Source organism: Physeter macrocephalus, chromosome 5 (genome assembly GCF_002837175.3).
Source record: "Physeter macrocephalus isolate SW-GA chromosome 5, ASM283717v5, whole genome shotgun sequence".
In the NCBI taxonomy this organism is placed as follows: domain Eukaryota; kingdom Metazoa; phylum Chordata; class Mammalia; order Artiodactyla; family Physeteridae; genus Physeter; species Physeter macrocephalus.
The window spans coordinates 60,684,875-60,708,269 of record NC_041218.1 but is presented as its reverse complement, the minus strand read 5'-3'; the positions used below and the strand labels follow the sequence as shown (position 1 = coordinate 60,708,269).

At 38.6% G+C, this 23,395-nt stretch overlaps 1 protein-coding gene across 18 annotated transcripts in view; it reads right to left on the bottom strand.

Moving 5' to 3' along the window:
• The window catches only part of DYNC1I1 (dynein cytoplasmic 1 intermediate chain 1), a 495,519-nt gene that overhangs the window by 280,674 nt on the left and 191,450 nt on the right, over window positions 1-23,395 (bottom strand). For 11 of the 18 annotated variants that reach the window (XR_008617419.1, XM_055085000.1, XM_055084998.1 and 8 more), the window contains 3 exons: window positions 20,903-21,017; window positions 18,086-18,227; window positions 2,474-2,533 (listed from right to left, as the gene is read on the bottom strand). Coding sequence is in view for 17 of the 18 variants with exons in the window: in XM_055085000.1 (XP_054940975.1) it covers window positions 2,474-2,533; window positions 18,086-18,227; window positions 20,903-21,017 (317 nt within the window). In the remaining variant the exon portion in view is untranslated. Of the gene's footprint in view, window positions 1-2,473; window positions 2,534-18,085; window positions 18,228-20,902; window positions 21,018-23,395 lie in introns of those variants that run through there. The other 7 variants (XM_055085004.1, XM_055085006.1, XM_055085011.1 and 4 more) reach the window with 4 other exon arrangements.

The window sequence follows — 23,395 nt, the reverse complement described above, 5'->3', positions numbered from 1 at the left end:
GTCACAGAGAGGAAAACAAATACCGTACGGTAACACGTACATATGGAATCTAAAAAAAAAAAAGGTTCTGAAGAACCTAGGGGCAGGACAGGAATAAAGACGCCGACGTAGACAATGGACTTGAGGATATGGAGAGGGGAAAGGGTAAGCTGTGACAAAGTGAGAGAGTGGCATGGACATATATACACTACCAAATGTAAAACAGATAGCTAGTGGGAAACAGCTGCATAGCACAGGGAGATCAGCTCTGATTCACTTTGTTATACAGCAGCAACTAACACAACACTGTAAAGCAACTATACTCCAATAAAGATGTTAAAAAAAGAAAACAAAAAGGGACCGGATAAACAAACTGTGGTATGTCCGTACAATGAACTAGTCAGCAAAAATAAGGAATGAACTGCTGATACACACCTACATGAATGAGTCTTGAAATAATTATTCTGAGTAAAAGAAGTCAGTCATAAGAGTACCTACTGCATGATTTCATTTATATAACATTCTAGGAAATGTAAACTAATGGACAGTGACAGAAAGCAGAACAGTTGTTTGGGGGGTGGAGAGAAGCAGGAGTGAAGATGAAAAAGGCACAGGAGAAAACTTTTGGGGATGATGAATATGCTTATTATCTTGATTGTGGTGATGATTTCATGAATGTGTATACATTAAAATTTATCAATTTGAATATTTTAAATGTGTGTCATTTCTTTAATGTTAATCATACTTCAATAAAGCTGTTAAAAAAAATCAAGTGACAGAGCCAGTTAACCCCATGCCAAAGAGCAAGAAGAGGAAATAAAACTGTCACTAGAAAACTCTTGTCGCCTGAGGTAAACTTCATAAAAACACTTCATAAAAAAACTTCACAAAAACAAACTTCTTAAAAAAACTGAGTTTTTGCCTGGAAAACAGATATAAATAGGAAAATTCCTAACTGTTCCACACCAGCAAGTGTAATTTACCAATGTCACAATCTGTCTAAAAAATCTGTTAATTTAAGTGCATAAGGTAAAGTCTCTGCCAGTTCTAGCCTCCTTTTTTTAGAAAAAAAACACAATGAAATATTGAAGAACTACTGTCTGAAATTCTCCTGAATAGTAATATTCTATGTATTCAGCGTTTTTCACTTTGATTTAAGCCATATTTCTTGGTTATTTAAATAATGCAAATGGAAATAAAACATACAATGAACTATATAACTAAATAGCCAAAAATTTAGTAGTGTTAAAAAAAATAGTGTATCAGTTACCTGAAGTGTTAGGATATTACCTTGGTTTAGCAGTGTTGTGAGTCTGCAGAGAACTTTTGCATACATAAAAGGACACAGGCAGATGGCATTTAACCTAACATGCAGAGAGCCCTTCAACCTTGAATGCCTACAGTAGGCGCTGAAATTGATAGAAACCCACAGATACATGCCCAGGAATCTCAGAACTTCACAATAAGTAATAAATAAATAAACACCCACTTTGGGATTCATTAGGTTGTATTTAGAAAGAAAAAGTAATAGCTTCACAAAATACTGTAATAAAATTTTTCACATACTGAGGTACCCAGTGGCGTGTTGGTAAATGTTCAATAACTAGCTTGAGGGAAAGGGGGCAAGCCCTGGTTTGCAGCATTTGCCAATTTTTGTGGTGTAAATACCCTCACCGTGGCTGGTTTCGAGCTGATCTGAATTCACCAAAGCAAGCTGAAAAGAGAAGCACGCAGTCGGTGCTCCTGAGCTTGCACAGCTAGGACAAGCACCCCACTGGAAATATCTCAAGTGTGAATATAAGCTAACGCCAACCCTATAAGAGAAGTAAACTATGTTTCTAGGAAATGCCTGTGTGTTTTATTCTTTTCTATTCTGAAGCTACCTTTTAACGAACATTTCCACTTGAACAAAATGATCTTTAGGATGCAGGAGACATTACCCATCATCAAATATTTGAGATTTCTTAATACTGAGGCATTCAACAAATCTGCTTTTTCTTTAACAGGAATCTTTATACATTCAAACTTGATTCAAAATAAATGCTAACTGTGAGTCCCCGAAAAGTGAAAAGGAAAGGAAACAAACAAGATACATTTTCATACTGATTTTAGACAAGGATTAACTTAAGGTAACTTGTTAGTCAAGGGGAGGATGGTTAGGATTAAGTTAATCATCTCTGCCGTCACAGAACTTGCGGGCCCCACCTTGCAGCAGAGGTGTGGGGATATGTTTGTAATTTTTGTTTTGGGGGAGGGCTATTTTGCAATAATAGGAATTAAAAGGGGAGATCAAAAGCCATCTTTTTGTGGTGTTTTCCACAAAGAGACTTTCTTCAAAGCATAACTTCATAAGGAAAACTAATAGAAGGAAATAAACTTATCAAACTGGAAATTCAACAAAGAAGGAAAAAGCAAGAGCAACAACAGCTCCAGCATTTCAATACAACTGTAGCAAAGAAATAATAAAAGGAGTAACAAAAGAGCAGACATATACCCAAGTTCTGAGTCTGACTGCAGCTGGAGCACTGAGGGGTCTGTGTCCCACTGCAGGGTCCTAATCGTGCAGCACAAAGGAAAAAAGAACACAGAGAATTAACAAAAGGGGAGGGAAACAAACCAAACCAAACCATGTCATTCATCAAGGCAATGGCATATACAATGTATACACAGAACATCTCCCCACTTTGTCACCCCAGCAACCCCCAGGAGCCAGGAAGACCCCGTGAATATCAAGTGACAAGAGAAAGTGAGGAGCTGTCCTTTCCTTTGAACAACTGTTTGATACTGGAAGCTATGGTTGTTTTCATGGAAGGAAGCCCAGAGCTAAAAATTCAAATATTCATCCACTCACACACACCCTTTTTGATTTTGTTTCGTTCTACACTGGAGCCTGATTGATTTCACCATGTAAACTGCTTCATGTATACCCCAGAGCCCAGTCACACCTGGGAGCAACAAGCATCTCCCATGCAATGATGAGAATCAAATGCAAGGGTTCAAATGGGCCACAGCAGGAGCATCTGGGCAAGTCTGGTCAGGTAGAACACAACTGCAGAACCAGGAGAATAACTGGCTTCCTCGGGTCAGTTACTGCAAATACAACGCATTAGATTTCGAGGCTCATGGGTGTTTTGTTGTTTTTTATTTATATATTACACCAAGATGGTGACCAACAATAATATCATTTGTCTCAAAAGATGCCAGGGATATCTTACACCTTCTAAATATTTCACAAGAGATAGCACAAAGTATCAATAGTTACCAAGGTTACCAATAATTATCCATTTCCCTTGTTATTTCTCCATCACATAAAAGGAGAAAAGTAGCTCTTCCATGAACAGAGTGCACACAAGGACCTTTCTCAGGCAGGACCTTTAAATTCCCTGCACGTTAAGTAGTTACAGGTGAGTCACGCATCAAGTTACCTGGTAGACAACCGATGGACAGTGGGGACTTTGGGGGCAGGCATCTGAGACTCAAATCGTGCCTCTGGGACTTATCAGCTGTGTGACATTGGGCATGCTGCTTAAGTTCTCAACCCCTGCACCCTTTTACTTGCTCTGAGCGTGGCCCACAGACCAGCAGCACCAGCATCTCAGGGAGTTTGTTGGAAATGCCAAGACTCGGGTCTCACCCAGACTCACTGACTCCACACTACAGTTTACTAAGGCCCCAGATGATGTGATTTGTGGGCACCTTGAAGTTTGAGAAGCCCTGCTCAGTTTCCTTGTCTATAAGGATTTACCATGACTTATGAGACAATTCATGACCTGGCTTGTAGCTATCTTCCCAATTTATCTCTAAGTGCTGCCCCGTCCCTCACTGTGTCTTCCCTGATGTTCTTCCCCCAAAGAGCTGTGTGGCTCATGACTTTGCTTGTTTCTGTCTTTTGGCTCAAATGTCACCTGCCCAGAGAGGCTTTCCTTCTCTCACCACCCTACCGCAAGCAACACTTCCTTGTCACTCCTCATCCCGTTCTCTTATCCTGCTTCACTTTCTTCATAAAGTATCTTTACCTATGGTTTTTATTAGACATCAGTTTATTTATGACTGTTTGTTGTTTAACTCTGGACTTAAGCCTCACAATGACAGGAGCAGCTATATCTCTACATTATAGGGATATATGCCTAGACCCATGCGTGGCATACATGTTTATATAATACAGTATTAGTTGAATGAATGGATGGGTGGATGGACTGCCTCTCTCTGGATTTCTATAGGGACTACATGCAATTATACCTATAAAATACAAAGTAATTATCTGATAAACAGTAGCTGCTCTTACTATACCACATCCACTATAACTACTCCCAATGTTTCTTTGAGTCAGTGTCCCACGTACGTAAAGATCCCACCTAAGCTCCTCCTGCAGAAGTATCGGAATGCAGTTTCATAGCTTCCCTTATTAGTTCTGGTCATGCTCTTGTCCTCTTACCTAAATGCACTGAAAGATGACAGCTAAAGTGAGAACACAAACTGGCCATTGTTTCTTAGACCAGTGCTTCTCAAACTTTAATGCACAGATATCTGGGAACATTGTTAAAAATGCTGATTCTGATGTAGTAGGTCTGGGGTGGCCTGAGATGCCACATTTCTAACAGCTCCAAGGGACGCAGATGCCGCTGGTCTGTGGACCACACTTCGAGGAGCAAGGTCTGAACTTAGATCAGTAGTTTTCAAATTCTAACATGGATCAGAATAACCTGGAGGGATTGTTGAAATACAGATGCTGATCTTCTACCCCAGAAATTTTGATTTCAGTAGTTCTGGGGTGGGGCCTGAGAATTTGTATTTCTAACAAGTTCCCAGGTAATGCTAACAGCTGACCCTGGAACCACCTTTAGAGAATGACGGGGCTAGACTATTGCTTCCATTAGTCAGCAGGCAGAAAGCATCACTGATCCTCAAATACATCAGTATCAAAACCAGTGATTAACTCAAGCCTGGCCTAAGGCCCAGGCCATTTTCAAACCAATTAAATCAGAATATCTTGGGTGGGACCCAGGCATCTGGATTTTTTAAAACTCTCCAGGTGATTCTCATGTGCAGCCGGCAGTGAAAACTACTGCTCTGCACTCATTCTCTGTCCAAGGAAAGCAACTCTCCCTGGCTCTGCACGCTGATTCCATCACCTCCTTTCAAATCAGGGAAGTAACTGAATCCATTACAGTGATTCATCCTTGCTGATGTTCACGTATCTCTGGGGATCAAACCTTTTATCTTTATGGATATTTCTTTGGCTATAGACAGAGGAGCAGCCTCCGGTTCTGGATGACGTGAGAGGCATTCCCTCATAAGGAACGGGATCAGCTCCTTTGCCCTCAGGTTTCTGATGGGACTTTTATCGGCCTTTTTTCGTTCCTCCTAGGCAGGTGAAGAATGTGGCAGCTCCCAGGTGGTCACAGCTATTCTGTTATTTATCCGACAGCTCACCTGAACTCACTGTATCCTTAAAGAAGTAAAAACGATGATTCTCTCAGAATCACTCACTTCAGAAGTCCACGGATTAGCAGTGTGGAGTTTGCATTTTACTCAGCCTGAACAACAAAGGAGGTCTCTGGCACTAACCCACAACAGTCCTGCCCTCCACCCCAGTCACACATGTGTTCCTCAGTAAAAGAAATCATAGTCATTGCCATTAACGAGCAGTGTGCTAAGGAGTCAAGCCGAGGATGCTATCAAGTGTGCTAATTCTTTCTTCTCATTTTTCCCACTATTATCTGTGGAGTGGTCAGACTTACACAGAATGCACTTTTTCTTTGAAAAGGAACTTAAAGTTAGTACACTGAATAAACAATGTGTTTCCAAGGGTAGCCTAGGAATGTGTATTAAACGTTTGCTGAATTCCTTCTGTGCAAACTTGCAGAAAAACTTCCCTGTAAAAAAAAAAAAAAAACAGAAAAAACTTCCCTGTAGATAGCAGCACCTTGGAGAGGGCCTCACCTCAGCCTAGGGGTCTTGGCCTGTGTTCTGGGCTTGGCTCCACTGTGTGTCATCAGGAAAGTCTGCTGTCCTTAGCAAAAGGAGGGTGCAGGCCTAGAGGCCCTTTAGGGTTCTTTTCTGCCTGATATGTTAAAACGTCAGATGACTATTAAACTGCCTTTCTGCTTTCTCTTCTCCAGCTGGAATACTTTTCTTGAACCAAATGACATAGTTCTTACTTTTTAACCATCTTATCATCAACTTACTGTATCATTGAAAGTAAAATGATGGTTTCCCCACAGCTTCTTGGACAGTTTGAAATCTTGTCAGGTAGTTTATTTTTTAAATAAAAGAAGTAGTAAAATTGTAAGTAAATATATGTGAACTTAATATATTATCACAAAATATTTTCATATAGAAATCACCCTGTTTACTCTAGTAATTAGTTCTAGTTATCAGTCCTCTCTGGAATGGACCAATCAATGCATGCAGGGACAGAATATTTTTATAAAAATATTCATTTAATTGTTCAATAAATTCCTATTAAGAGCCTAATATGTAAACTACTGTGCTAGAGGATTAAAAGAACTCCTAAGGAAACTGCAACTCTTATGGGGAGATAAAACATATAAATAGTTTAGCAGAACAAGGCAGAAAGTAAAACAAGCCATGTAAGCACCACAGTTATGCTGTGGGACATGGGACTTGCACTTAAGAATCTTACATTTTAGTAAAGGAATGAAACCTATGACTATTTATACCTAATGATATGCATGCTGATAATATATACAAGGAAAAAAGGAGTTCTAATCACTTGCCCAGGGCCTGGCAAAGTTTAAAGTTTCAATCAATGTTAGCTGAAAAAAATAAGTAAATGCCATAAGAAAGATTAATACTAATGACAGCTATAATTTCCTTTCAATGAGTGTTTATTCTGTGCTAACCAGCCAGGCACTGGACTATACTTTCAGTATCCTTTGGAAGCCAGAGCAGGGAGACACCTTCCCTCTTGAAAAGATCAGAGATTCCATTCGACCTGGGTTTTGAAAGATGGAGCAGGATTGGGACATAACAAACTCATTTTTCATCAGTGCCTTGTTTAGTTTAGGCAGCTGAGTTAGTCTACTAGTTCTAATAAGACTTCTAGATCTAGTAAGTTGTATTTTAGATGCCAATTTACCCATTTGTCATGAGAACAATAACTGCCAGGCAGAGCAATTATACAAGCCTGACAAAGTCTTCTTCCCTTGAAGACCAGCTTCCTGGGAAGCCAGACAACTTTAGCAGCATCTTTAGAATTAGAACAAGTGAAGCTGAACGTTTAACTCTTACGGCTTCTCCCTGTCCTACGCCCATGACCACATTTTTCAGCAAGACTAGACATACCTCCCTCACTTCTGCCAGAGCCTCCATTTTCCCTAATTTCTTGGGATGACCAACAGAACCTGCTTTTTTTTTGTTTTTTTTTAGTTTTTTTTTTGCGGTACGCGGGCCTCTCACTGTTGTGGCCTCTCCCGTTGTGGAGCACAGGCTCTGGACGCGCAGGCTCAGCGGCCATGGCTCACGGGCCCAGCCGCTCCGCGGCATGTGGGATCTTCCCGGACTGGGGCACGAACCCATATCCCCTGTATCGGCAGGCGGACTCTCAACCACTGCGCCACCACGGAAGCCCCAGAACCTGTTTTGATGAATGTAATCTTTCTTTAATTCTGTCAATTAGATTTTGTTCAGTGTTCCTGTCTGGGAAACCATCTTGGTTTTGTTTGCTTATTTTTAAGAGTTGTATTTGTCTGCTCTGATCAATTGTAGGTTGATTTCTTAGGTTAGCTCTCTGAGGGCCCAAGGGAGGATCTCTTTCATATGGAACCTGCAATTTGCACAGATCCTGAATAACCCAGTAATTCCTTACCTAATCTGGCATCATCATGGCTCTATGGTCCCATGGTTGGATCGGCAGTTCTGGACACACCGTTTAAGGTCACATTTCCTAACTTTGTTTCAAATTTCTAGGTACAGGAGCTTCCCACACCATGGAAAATAATCATTCACCTATTTGATCCTAAAAATGCCAAACAATGTAGGCTCTGGTATCTCATCTAAAAAGGCCTACCATGTAACAGTTAGTTTATAATTTGGGGAAAATTTGTTGTTCAATATTTATTTTAAAAAAAAAAAAAGAATAAGCAAAACTCCAAAATTCTTCAAACTCGCAGTGACCTATTAAAAGACTAACAGAACTTTATATTTTAAACCTTTTAACAATTCATCACTATCCAGCTTCTTAATAAAATTCTCCCTACATTGGCCCAATATTATTTGCTCAGTTTCAGTTTATTTAGATAGAGGGAAGTGAAAATTCAAATGAAACAAACAAAACAAAACAATCCCTGGTCCTCTGCTGAAAGTATAACTTAGGAGTAAAAGACATGATGTCTGTTTTGTGTAACCTTGTTCTCTGATGAGTCGTTAATTTCTTCCTGTTCAGCAGCAAGTTAGTGGTTTCCATTCTTCTTCCCATCTTTTTTAGACTCCAGAGTAGACAGCCTTAATATTCTTCCCTTAAAGAATATCTTTGCTCTTACCTTTTTTTTGGGTTTTGGTTATAAGAAAGAGATGTCTGATAAATACTTGGAAGGCAGTAGTAAAGAACTGTCATTTGTAATGCTACTATTCAATGCGGCTGAGGCACGCTCATATACTGCTGGTGGCATTTTAAATTAGTACAGTTCTTTGGGAAAGCAATATGCCAATATGGAGCAAGAATCATAAACACAGAATTACTCCAGGGCTCGTTTCACTTCCAGGAACTCAGCCTACGGAAATAAAATAACACAAGCAATAATAACAAAAATAATGATGATGATGATAACAATGACCTCCAAATTATCAAATCCCAAGGCTAATTCTTCTCTCTCAGCCTTGATCTCTGTGATTCTGGTGACTATTTTCTCCTTCATAGCATGTTATTTCTTTTAGTTTTCCTGACCCTAAAAATCTTGTTTCTTTTCCTCCTCTCTCGCTGTAACTTTGGAAGGGTCCTTATTCTGTCCATCCCCGTAAAGACAGACATTCCCCAACCAGGGTTATTTCTTCTCCCCTCACCTCTATACTCTAACTGTAGGTGACCCCAAAGATGTCCATATATCTTCAGCAAAAAATAACCCCAACGTCCTCATCACCCTTGAACTCCAAGTCCCACCTTTTCACATGCTTTTTGGACATATCCATCTGTAACACCAAAGCCATTTCACCCTTCCTTGTCTCATCTGTCTTTCCTTTCCTTCTCTATTGCCACAGTCCTCATTCAGACCTTCGGTCTTTTTTATCAGACCAATGGTTCCCCCAAATTCGTCTGCAAAACTTGAAAGCATTATAAAAAGGCAGAGGCCCAGATCTCAACTCAGACCTGTGCCCTAGGTATCTGTTTTTAATAAGCTGCCAAGTAAATTCAATAGATAGCCACCAGATATGGAAGCCAGGAATCTGAACTATCTCCAAGGCCATACTTGCCCCCCCCAGACTCTAATCTCTTTTCATACTGCCTCCTTCACATGCATTCTACATCCCATACTCTTCCTTCCCCCACCATTTTCCTTTGTTTTTGCCTCTCCCATTATCTGGAATGTCCTTTCTCCCACCTCTACTTGTCCAAAGCATAGGCGCTATTTAAGGCCCAGCTCAAATGCCTTGCTCTCTAAATTTATTTGTCCTCAATAACCTCATTCACAAATAACTTGTCTCTCTATGGGACAAGAACGGAGAAATGCCTGCACCTCTTATTTCAGTTCTCTTTGCCAACCTACAACCCACTTGACCTCAACAGTAGCCCTGCATCACGCTTTAAGGCCAAGTCTGAAGATGGTCTAAAGGATGTAATAAGCACTGTTACAAAGCCCAGAGGCCTCAGCATGAAGACAAACACACTGTTAGTCCTACCCTGCCTTTTTGCCCTGATCCCAGTAATTGGATTTCTGCCTTGTTTCTGTGAGAAATCCTCGCCTTGTACCTCAGTCCTCTAACCACGGCCAATGGTTCCCCTTGAGTAAATAAAGTCCACCTTCTGGCAGCTAGCCCAGCAACCTTGAACTACCTTGCTATTACCTGGGTCCTCATCTCTCCACTCATCCTGCACCCATCCTATTCAGTTTTTTGCAAGCTGTGCAAGCATGCACACGCGGGCACACACACACACACATCAATAAACATTTACCAAGTACCTAATGTGTGTCAAGACTCTAGGTAGGGTAGTAATGAATCAAAAGCACTTGTCCCACAAGAATATACAAGTTAACTATAGATGATCTGGGAATAATGCTTTATGACAGTATTGCTCATCTCTATGAGTACAAATATTTAAGAGCTGTAACTACATAGAAGCATTTCCTTAGATGGCTTCAAATTAAATATGTCAACTTAATGGAAGTGGGATCTTTAGAAGTAAGAAGAATTCCTCCATCTTTGTATTCCTTGCAGGACTAGCATTTATTGTGTGTCATACAATAAATCCTCAACTATTTATTGAATGAATGTGATGAATGAATGAACAAATGAATGGCCTTTACTTGCCTTTTCTGCAGATGGGTGTGAATTTTGAGGGCAAGTCGATTCCCAAAGAAATAGTTTTTATTTTCTTTATTAAAAAATGAGAGAATAAATCAGGGCATGTCTGCCTAACTCCTTTCATCTCTACCAAGCCACTTACACAGAACTCAGTCTTGTATGGCATGATGTCACCACATGGTGCCAGGAGAATTTTCAGGCTCACTTCCACACTGAAGAAGGACAGCCTATCTTGAAAATGCTGACCTCAATGCATGAATGGATAAAGAAGCTGTGGTATGCACACATATATACAATGAAATATTATTCAACCATAAAAAATGAGGAAATCCTACTGTTTGTGACAACAGGGATGGACCTTGAAGACATTATGGTAATTGAAATAAATCAGACAGAAAAAGACAAAACTGTATAATCTCAATGATATGTGGAATCCAAAAATACCAAACAAACTCACAGAAAAAGAGATCACACTTGTGGTTACTAGAGGCAAAGTGTGGGGGAGCAGGAATCAGATGAAGGGCGTCAAAAGGTACAAACTTCCAGCTATAAGATAAATAAGTACTAGGGCTGTAACATACAACGTGATGATTAAAGCTAACACTGCTGTATGATATACAGGAAAGTTGCTGAGATAGTAAATCCTACGAGTTCTCATTGCAAGGTGAAAATGTTTTTTCTTTTTTTCTTTCTTTTCTTTTTATTGTATCCATATGAGAAGAAGGGTGTTCATTGAACCTATCGTGCTAATCATTATACAATACATGTAGATCAAACCACCATGCTGTGCACCTTAAACAGTGATGTATGTCAATCATTTTTCCATGAAACTGAAAAGAATGCTGACCATAATGCTAGTTTGTGCTGAGAATGAAAAGAAGTCCAGCTACCTTCTCCACCAATTGAACTTAGCAACTTTTGTTAGTCCCTGAGGCAACCATCTTGGTTGCTCAAATTTCCATCTTCTTCTTTTCTCTTTAAGGTGGAGAGACCTCTCGAGGGCAGAATACGGAGCTCCCCTGAGTCCCACAGTTTTTCTGGACCCTTGTTCACATGTCTTCTCTTTCAAACAAATCACTAGTCACTACTCAGATAAAGAAAACAGTTTGGGCCAATGTGAGCATAGTGCCAAACAGAAAATCTCCAGTCAATGTCATCCCCCAATTCTTTTTCTAAGTGCCATTTCCAAAAGTAATACAGTGAATAATAAGGACATTTTAAAATCCATCACATCACTCAATCTGTCAGAATCATTAACGTGATGTCAATTAATTAAGAATGATATTTAAATAATGAGTCAATGTTTTACTTCCCAGCCTCAATGATTTCCTTACTTTGGTCTGGCAATGACAATGATAAAGATTTTTTCCAGTGTCAGGAGTAAAATTGGAACAGTGCAATACACACTTATACCAGGCTCTTTTTAAAAAGTCTCTTTCTTCATTTACTATGCGAGAATCTTCCCTCTGTTGGCTACAGCCCTAACACGGAGCTCTGATACAGGCCACACTAAGCCATACAGGGAGTCCATCTGAGCTGGATTCAAAAAGAAATGCAAGACTTCCCATCACAGAGCAAGGATGTGTTTTCCCCAAATCTTATACAGAGGACCTGCTGTCAACCAAGCAGTCTCTCTAGAAGAAATCTCAGCAACCCCTTGCTAAAAATAGATGTTTACCCTATAACTATAACCATATGGGTATATACAGTACTCTGCCTGAGAGAGAGTGACAGGATATCAACACTTTTTAACTAATCAGTCTATGTGCTACATAAAGAGAAAACCCTATAGTGTACACTTTAATTTCCAAAGAGACTGACTTTTAATCAGCCTCGAATCAGTGATTTCAGTCCCTGAAGTCCAACTAGCTGGTAGCATCCTGTCAACTGCTCTTTACGTAATGATCATTTAAGGAATTTTGGATGCACAAAATCTTAACAGTCTTATTAAATTTCCCCCAAGGTTTTGCATTATTGAATTATACTTTTTTACCTTTACTAAAACCTCCTTACAGTCTTCCCTTTAGCTTCTGATTCATCAGAGCACCTTAAAAGATAGTGATGTTTTCACCAAAAAGAGTTAAAAATCCTTTGAGGTTCAGGTAGTGCCAGAGAATCCTATGGAGTCCAATTGTGGACGAAGTTAAAAAGTCCTGAGGATTTTCTGTCGGGCGTTAAAGCCCACGTGGTCCCTGAGCACATTTTCCTCTCCTCAAATTACAAGAGAAAAGTGGTGACCAGGTGCAGCCAGCACAAGCTGACCATGAATAAATTATTCTAATTTCCTTATTTGTGAGTTCAGAGTTCACTAGGCGTAAGTAGATCCGGGAAAGGCAGAGTTTATCAAATATCTGAATTTTACCCAAAGTATTTTGTCAACATGATACGTAATATTAACTATATGGAGACCTAATGTTCAAACTGAACAGGAGAGGATCTGCAGACATCTGTCCCAGTTCTGATCTGGAGTACACATGAAGTTGGAAGCCTGAAGACCTCTAATCCACTCTGTACCTTTGTTCTCCTGTTAAGTGTTTCAGAAGACATTTCTTCTGTTGCTGCATCTAAGGTCCCCTTGGGAGGGGCTTCACCTCTCTAGAGAAAATCTATGGATATAAGCGTTTTGGTTAATAGGTGCTGATAGCTGGGAAGACAGGCATCAATTTTAAATATAATGGGATTATGTTGGGAACAACTGGGGAAATCTGAAGATGGCATAGATACTAGATAAGATGAAAATGTACTGAAATGGAAAAATAGAGATACTTGAATAGAAAAGTAAGTTCAGGGCTTCCCTGGTGGCGCAGTGGTTGCGCGTCCGCCTGCCGATGCAGGGGAGCCGGGTTCGCGCCCCCGTCTGGGAGGATCCCACATGCCGCGGAGCGGCCGGGCCCGTGAGCCATGGCCGCTGAGCCTGCGCGTCCGGAGCCTGTGCTCCGCAACGGGAGAAGCCGCAGCAGAGGGAGGCCCGCATACCACAAAAAAAAAAAAAAAAAAAAAAAAAAGAAAAGCAAGTTCAACAGTTTGTACAGTATGATATAATTTATCATATATATGATGACATATATATTATGTGAAAGAATATACACTAAGGTATTAAGAGTGCTAATGCATAGTCTCTGTAGGAATATGATTTTTTTCTATTTTTGCTTGTCTATATTTTCTAATTGTATAAAATGAACTGATATTGTTTCTATAATAATAATGAGATTATTAAAAATAAAATGCGGTGGTACTTGAGTGTCCTTGATTGATTGGAAAGTAGAACTTAGTGATGGTGTTAAGGCTATAGAGGGTCCAAAAGGACGATAGAAATCAACTGTATTACTATCCGTCCACCCCATGCCACTTGTCACAAAAGACAAGCATGAATAATCTCCCCTACGACTATTTTTTTAAGGATGTTACGGGATGGGTGTTATTGTAACAAGAGATTACACAATATGTTATCACATTGAGACATATTTTATCTTTGAAATCCTTTTGAAAGTCTTCCTCTTGAATCAGGTTTGGGACAGTGTGTAGCCTATGCTCTGGTATACAGTAAACTTTATGATGTCAATATTCTCCTAGTTTCCACAGGCCAGTGCAGCCTCTAATTTAGTTTTGTCACTGAGACGCCGAAGGAATCTCAGCCAAACATGAGAAGAGCCCTAGTGCAAAGTCCCTTGTGAGCCATCCATGTGAATAAGAATAAATGTGGGCTGAATGATTATCACTTAGATTCATTTCTGGTTGAATATCTGAAGGTTAGGGATTAAGGGCTGGGCTAAATCAACATACAAAAAAAATAACAGTAATAGCTAAAACTCACATATACTTTATATATGCCAGACTCCTTTCCAAGTGCTTAACAGATATCAATTTGTTTAATCACAGTAACCTTACGGAGTAGGTTGTGTATCACTTATATCGATTGTCGTGAGAGCTGATGTAGGGTTGAGGTATAGATTGTGGAAACTTGTATCAACCTGCCCAGGTTCAAACCTAGCACTGTAGCTATGTCCTGTGTGAGCTTGAGAAAATTACTTATTCTCTCTGTGTCTCAGTGCCCTGCTCTGTAAAAAGCAGGAGGATACTTGATTCATTCAACAAACATTTAATGAATACCTACTATATGGATACAACCGCAAATATCACTTACTCCCTGCTCTCAAGGACCTGTCATTCCTTGAGCAAGAGAGACATGTATTCAACTAACCATAAGTCATTCTTGTTTGAGAGCTATAAAGTGCTACTGCTTCACTCTCATGCATAAAGGATGTAAGCTGTTGGTTTGAAATTAATATTCTTTATCATATTGAGAAAAACATTTCTATTCCTAGTTTACTAAGTTTTAAAATATGGGACTAGATGTTTAAGTTTTGCAAGTACCCTTTCAGAATATACTGCAATATTTACTTTTCCCTCTTTGATCTTTTCATAGGCTGAATTATGGTAACATATTTTCCTATACTAAAATATCCTTGAATTATTTAATCAATCCCAATTTTTGAGTCAATATCCCAAGCATAACATTGTATCCTTTTAATATTGTGTTGGATTCCAGTTGCAAATAGTATGTTTAGGATTTTTTTCATCTACATTTATTTGTAAAACTAGTCTTTTAAATTTTTTATTAATAAATTGATTTTTTTGAAACCCAAGAGATTGTTCTTTTGTCCAGTATATTTAAATGAGCAATGATTAATTGGTTCTACGAAAACTAATTAGGAGAAAAAGTACCACAAATGTAAGTTGTAAATGAGAAGCAGGCCATAACAACAGAAGCAGAAATTGGAACACAAATAATGACACTGTAAGTTTAAAAATTAAATTACACTAGTAAAATTGAAAAATTATTGAATATATCTACTCTAGTCACTCAATTTAGAAAATTTACTTAACTGCTCTTAAAAATCAATAAAAGAAAATTTTGTTATACCTGATTTTTTAAAGCACTAGTTTAACCTTTTCTTTATAATAGGGTACATTAAGTATGTCCATTTCCAAATTAACCACTTACAGGGCTTATATAAGAAACGTTTCCCAATTTTGGCTCTGTAAAGAAAATTGTAGTTTTGGTTTGAAATGTTGGCAAATGAATGACAGAATTTATGTGCCCCTTTAGGTAGGACCAGATATGTTGATTTGACTCCTAAGTTATCTTCTGAAAGATCTTCCATTTTTCAAAAGGTCCAAATTCTATACAAATATGCAAATTTATGACTATAGAGTTACATTCTTAGGAATTACCAAGTTTTTTCTCAGCCTCATGTTTTATGAAGTGTTAGAGTTAATAGTAACTCTTTTCAAAAGATGTTTCTTCTACAGAAAAAGACATTCCAAGTGGAATTTTAAAAACTGAAATATACCATTCTTGTGAAGTTTAACTCTCATATATATTTCATGGAAGCAAAAACATAAATTTGAGCAGAATGTTCGTAAGTTCAAAACAAGGGCAAGATTTACTAAGCTATTCCTAATGCCATCTCCTCAAGCCAATTTTATGCTTAGTTTTTCTGAAAATCATCATTTCCTCAAAGCCAGTTTCCTTGCATTTCTATGAAACCTGCACTTAGCAAGGGAGATACTCATTGACTTCTAGTTGTCTACTCTTGCCAGAATGTTCCTATAAAGAATTGAAGCTAGTTGGAGTTTGTGGAGTTTGTGTGGGGTAGGAGTAGACAGCGCCTCTTCCAAAGTGATTAAGTTAAAAACTCATGTAAGAAGGGGAAAGAAATGAAGTGATGTTCTCTCTGAAGGAATAACTGCTGCTGTCCCCAGAGTGCTAACAGCATAGGTCAGCTTTCTCTAGAAGTTTTCAAAAGGGCTCATCAACTATGAAGTCAGTAATAGTATTTAATGCTGCCAACTGCAGCCCTTGACACTAAGCATCACTGACACAACACCATCGTTGTACAGAAACAGGCAAATATATTAACTTAATGACAGGCCAACGACCCCCTAAGGAATGTGATTATATTGTGCCTGCTCTTGTATAAATGTTAGATTGTACATGCTGTGTTATTATTACTTTTTCTCCCCCTCAAACCTTTTGAAGTGTTCAAAGCGAAAGATGAGAGAAGACGTGTGCTACCCCAAATCACAAAGGCGATTTACTAACATAAACCAGCCTGGTGCCCACAAAAGCCTCTACTTTCACTTTTCTCAAATTGAAAGCAGTGTCCACTGGTTTCAAAAGGCCCTATCAAAACAAAACACTCAAGTCTGAAACATACCAACAGGCAGATATTGGTGAGATCAATTCAGTCTTATACGTTGGTTTCAGAAAGCAAAAAACAGGCCTACAGCACAGGCTAATACTATTCTCATTTCCAGTTTTCTCTACCAAAATTGCCTATGCTTTTCTGGAAACAATGGACTTTCAGAACATAATGCTTGTGATGATGTGTTAACAGAGAAAAATGCAAAATTGTATACCTCTCCTCCAGGAACATATATGGTAGCAAGAAATGTACACAGGTAGACAAGGAATGAAAGGTACATTGACAAAGCAAAGGCTGATTTCTCAGAATGGTGGTGTTGTGGATGATTGTTTCTTTTATTTGAAATTTTATTAAAATAGTTCATGATTTAAAAAAAATTAAGAGTCAAAGAGAGAGGTCACAAATTGTCAACAAGATCTAGCCCACAACTACTTTTAACAAAGTCATTAACAGTTAACATTTAGGAGACTGTTGCACAAATACTTGAATTTTTAGCTTCTCATGAAAAATTGAAAGATGTGGAAAAACTGGGTCCATGTTCCCACCTGACCTCAATCAGCCTGAGCTGTGAGGAGACATCTGACCTTTATAAAGGGAGTGCTTGCTAACCAGCTGTCACGGGCCCCCACTCCCCACTCATCTCTATCACCTGCCTATAGGCACCCTCATGTGGGAATCCTGCTGAAGGCACCTGGATTAAGAAAGTTCCCATGACTCCACGCATATTAATGAGGCTTCTCCTTTCTCTCATTACATCTTTACATTTTGGATGTCCCCTCAGTGGTCAAATTAGAGAATGTCTATATCCGCTTTGAGAAGCTAATTACATAATCTTGGAATATACGTAGTGTAATAAAAATTTGGCAATTGACAAAAACAGAGCAGTCAATTCTGATGATTATAATAATTAGTAATGATAATAAAAAGACTTTGGGGACCCAGTTCTCAAATTAATCAACTCTATTAAGCAAATAAACAAGACTTCTGAAAAATTAAATTTAGGGTTAGAACATCTCAGCGCTCTAGTCACAAAGATTCTCATGGAAACCAAAACCAAAGTGGAATAAGAAGAAGCTGGATATATATTCCATTTGTCTTTGGTCCTTCCCTGCTTTCTTTTAGGCCTAAGCTAATGGATATGTTTGTGTTTGTCAAACAAGATACATGGTGCTAAATTAGCCCATTCACGGAAGGATAATATATGTTTATCATTTCCAGGGTTCAAATTCAATGCTAAGCCACCACAAATAGCAAGCCACCATAAATGTAAACATAAAATGACTGATAGGTTGAAGATGCATGCACATTTAACAGTGTACAACAGAATGATGTGGTTTTCAGGCCTTTGTTTTTGGCGGCGGGGGGCTTGTATTATTGACACCCCACCATGGCCTTTGTAAAGGGAAAATTCTTACCTTGTCAATGGTCCCAGGTCGCCTGAGTCTTGGCTTCCAGCTTCACTGGGAGTGCTCACTGATTTCGAGGAGGGAGACATAGGGGTTGGGACTAAATAATGAAAATAACAGGTATCCCATGTTAAAAAATGCAGCGACTGCACTGGGGAAGAGCAGCGTCAGACAAATCAAAACAAATGGGCCCAAATTAAAGTGGTTGTATGGCCAGGAGAGATTGAGATGGGATAAGGAAAAAAAAAAAAAAAAAAAAAAAGGAAAGAAAAGAAAAGGAAGAAAGTCAAGTGAATTTTTCATATTTTGGAAATTAAAATTTGAAATGAATTTAGACAGAATTAACTTAGGGATTCTAAGGCCATGTCCACCTTAACAAAGTAAAATGGAGAATCAAAACAGTTATCCAGATAATTCAAGTCAAATCTCTCTCCAGCATGAACTATCCAGATAATTCTAATTCTCCACTTTATTTTGTTAGTATAGATGTGACCTACTAAAAAATAAAATGAGGTGTCTATAAAACTTGAAAAGGTTATAAAATAAGGGATTCTGAATCATTGTAAATGGTCACGGGGAGTCAGAAAACGCTGTTGTATGTCTGCATTTGAAGGGAAATCTATTGTCCATGGAGTATAAACTGCATTTGCTGTGAGACAGTAAGTGACAGATAGAGAAAGGGTAAATGTTGAACCTGGTAATTTAAAAATCTCTTTCAAAACAAAGAAAAATGCCAGGCTGCTTTATTTTTACACTTAATTAATAGTTTCATCCCATTGTAATGTTTACTGTGTTTGTGAATTGTGTTCCGTTGCTTCTGGCAGCTCTAGAAAGCACTGCCATGTGCACATAAGTAAACTGCCATTCAGCAGACAGGAGAAGCAAGTTCAAAGATCAAGGTCAGTGCAAGCTGAAAGTCTGAGAGCAAGGATAATAAAAGAAAAAAACTAAAGGAAATGCAAATGTATTTTTTTTCTCTATCCTTCAGGTACAAGCCAAATGTCCTTCAGATAGAAGCTGCACCAAATAGCCAAGGTGGCTCCAGGCCAGATGAGAACGAGTTCTCAATATCACACATGCCAAAGAAGCCATATGGGCAGAAAGAAACTTCAATACGTAGTGTAGATTCCCATTTGGTTTCAATCATGTGCAATTTCCTTTTATTTATTTAATAAGGTAAAGGGTTTAACTATTTTGTCCAAATCCTATAACACAATGGCAGATCTGTCGAGTAACTAGGAATTTTCATGTGGTTCTACAATTAATTCACTGATTACCCTCTGCAATAAGTCAGAGGGTCAGTCGGAGAGATGGATGAAAATTGAAAATGGAGTCCACCCTTGCCAGGGCCCTTTGGCAGGGATGCAGGGATAGTTCAGAATTTGGTCATGGTTTAGGGATGTTTAAACTGTTTTGCTCTTAAGGTTTAATTGCTGGCTTTATGCAGGTTAGGGAAGAATAGATATTCTACTACTGTGTTTAACCAGTGTTCACACTGCAGCAGAACTTCAAAGGCTATTTTGAGGCAAAAATATAATTGCAAAGTGACTAATATATATCCCTTGTCAACTAAGTAATAAAAAAATTTGTCAGCTCCTCAAAGGAGGTCCATCACTCAAATACCCCATAGTTTACCTCTTTCATACCACAAAGAAGCTAACAAAATAATCAACGTCTTATTTGGGTTTATTATATCATTGTTAGACATATGATTTTACCTACTACAAACTGAGGTTGAGTATAAAATGCCTTTTCATGGTGTTTTAGTTTTGTGTGTATGTATTAAATTATATTCAGCAATAGTTAATAATTTGTATGCTTATGATATATTGCTCTCTTTCTTATTTACAGTGATATAAACACTTGCCATTTTGTTGTACATGGGATAATTTTTATTGTTAAGTAATTATGGAAATACATGAAAATTTATTTTAATATAAAAGCCAATGATGGAAATAAAAGAAGACAAACCATTGATATAAGGAGACCTGTACTGTATTTATTTATATGTATTACTTTTAAAGTTTTTGCTTTACTATATTGGATATCACATAGTTTTACAGACACCCTAGGATTACTCTAAAATGTATGGAAAGCAAATGGATAAAGAAAAATAAAATAACTTATCACATGAGTGATATATAGTTAAGTGACAGAGTAAACACATTATGTACAAGTTACCTTCAACACAAATAAAACAAATAGTTCAATATCCAAACCCTGGATAAAATGAGGTCATGGATAATTAACTAGGAGTGAATGAGGTGGAGGAAGGGTGCTGCAGTAAAAATGCCGATGAGCAATGAAACCAAGATATACAACAGAGTCAAAGAAATTTAAACTTGTTAATTAGCTGCTAATCTGTCACCCTTCTAAGTTTTCCTTCAAATTTCCCATCGAGCATTCTATTTTCATCATGGAATAACTATGTCTGTGGTGGTTATGAAATTCATAACCAGATTCACAGTATTTAGGTTGGCAGAGAGAGGCAGGGATTCAGCAATGAAAATGAAGAACAATTTTTTTTCTTAATTTCGAGATTTCTTGTATTTACCATGTGGCAACTCATTTAACAAATAACACAGTGGAGAAGGCTGACCGCAGAATCAGCCAATAAGCAGTAAACTGCTAACAACTCTACAACCTGTCCTCCTATTTCCTTCCAGCCCCCTCAATTCCAAAAATAAATACATCTGACCCATAAGCCAAAGCATATTTTACAAAATAAAAACAAAAATAGACGTAAAAGAATAGTAAATGCTGGACATGGTATATCCCACACAAGTCAAATCTGAGGAAATAGTAACACAAAGCACTTTTAAGTACCTAGAGGGGGCTCCGGCGATATCCCGATGCTTTGCAGCAAAGCCTCTGTCTCTCGGCGTTTGCGATCCAGGTCAGAGTCATCCTGAACTGGTTCTTTCTTCTGCTGCATATCAGCCTACAAAAAGTAGATGCCAGGAAGAAAAGTGAATAACAGAGCTAAAGGTATGCTTTTCCTGGCTGAAACTGAAAATGGTAAATGCATGGCAGCAAACACCAGGCAAAAGCCCTGAATAGATATAATCATGTGTATAAAGGATGAAAAAACATTGTAACTGCTCCATTTAATAATCACTAACCCAGTACTTTCTCCTTTGGTTGAAGGCTTTTCCCTGTCTCTATCACAGGGTATGAGAGTTTTTCTCACTCAGTTTCGGAAGAAAGCATCACGGCAAAATATTTCTAACTGGGATGTGATTTAAAAAAAAATTCTGTCTGGTTTTTTAAACCCCCTTGTCCCTTCTGGGAAGACATCTGATCAGTTCTTTTTTTTTTTTTTTTTTGCGGTACGCGGGCCTCTCACCGTTGTAGCCTCCCCCGTTGCGGAGCACAGGCTCCGGACGCACAGGCTCAGCGGCCAAGGCTCACGGGCCCAGCCGCTCCGCGGCATGTGGGATCTTCCCAGACCGGGGCATGAACCCGTGTCCCCTGCATTAGCAGGCGGACTCTCAACCACTGCGCCACCAGGGAAGCCCTGATCAGTTCTTGATGAGTGTGTTTGTAATATTCATGGCTCATGTTTGGAGTTATGCAAACAAGGAATTATTGGGATCTGGCTAAAAAGTAAAATTAGTTATGAAAATCTGTAACTGTACAATACACTATTGTATCAGTAATCTAAGTTTACCATGGTTTAAATAAACCAGGCTAAAATGTTTATTAAAGCATGTGAACAATACTGATGTAAGTATTGTTGCTTAATTCTGATTTTCATAGGCTTCCGTTATACATATTAACTCAAAGGAGAAAATTATTGTGTAAAAAAATACGAAACAAAAAATCATTTAGGAGAGAGACATTCTTTCCCCAAGTTCTATCTTAAAAACACATCTTGTCTGAGCCTCTTATAGTCAGATCCAGTTTGTCTTTTTATAGGATAGCAACAAGTCAAAATACAAGTTAAACAAGGTTAGTGGTGGAATTCTGGGGGGAATTCTCAGGTCTCTTTTCTTTTTCATAACACAATTACTACTTAAGACAAGGCATTTGCCCCACATCTGAAACACGATAACATCCTATTTGATGTGCAGCTACCTCACGACAAGGCTTTGTGAGTTTACAGGCGTGAAGTTGTCTTAGAGGTTGTCAAAAGCCAATTATCCAGTTATCAGACACACCTTTCTCCCCAGGGGCAAGCTGGGCTCCCTAACAGACACCTTACCTCTTTCAAGAGTGCAAAGTACATTTCAAAGCAGTGAAGCATAATTTCTGTTGTGGCATCTAAAGCAGAAAGAGTTCATGCAACCTTGACTTACTCCCAGATGGTAACCTACACCCCAATTATAAGTAAAATGCATCTTTGCACATAGTGCTAGGCTCAAGGCTTCTGTTATTATTCGCCTCAGGTTTAAAATGCAGTCCTATGTTTGAAGTCCACCTGTCATCAGAGGGAAAACTGCCATTATGGGGATCGATAAGGGCTAATGAGGAAACTAGAAGATTCAGGCACTCTCATGTAACCCAAAATTCTGAAGCGGCAGTTTAATCTTGGAAGATATCAAAGTTCACGTTCTTTCCCAATTTTAACATTTAAACTAGCAAGTTCCAAAGTTTATGCATACAACAGAGGCAAAGACAGAACTAAGATAAGAAAAAGGACCTTGCAGAGTGAGGATCTATATAAGTATTCACATACCATAAAGTTAAAAAAAGGACTGAAGGAAAAGGGGGAAATGAAAGAAAAGGGAATTACCACTGCCACTGCTAAAATACAAATGAAAAAACGAAGATAAGCAAAATTCATCTCAGGAAGCCAATACAGAATAGCACGGTTTTACAGTGAAGAGTTAAGCCATAACTGGACTGTCAGCTTCACTGAGAGCAGATAAAGTGTTTATTTTGTTCACCGCTACATCCACACATCCAGATCAAGGCTTGACACAGTTGATGCACAATTACCAATAAAAAATGTGTTGAATGAATGAATAGTCTGCCTTTGGTAATTGCTATTCTATAGCTATAGAATCTAAGAATTACACACCATTCAGAGCAGTTTCCACCAGCTATATCCCATTCAGTAAGCCCCTTTACAACACCACTGTGAGAAGGAGTCATCTAAGTTTCCAGTGACCTAGTGCTCATAGCAAAGCCACTTTTCCACATCCTTTCAACAAAAACTTATTTAAGGACAACGGAGTGCCGGTGGTAATGAAGGCGAGAGATTCTAATGGAGCTTATATACAGGGAACAGAAAAAGATCTGTCTATTCTTCCTTTTGAATAAATTTAGGGCATAATATCTATAACCTTCTGTCATGTATGTCCTGTGCAGAAAGGC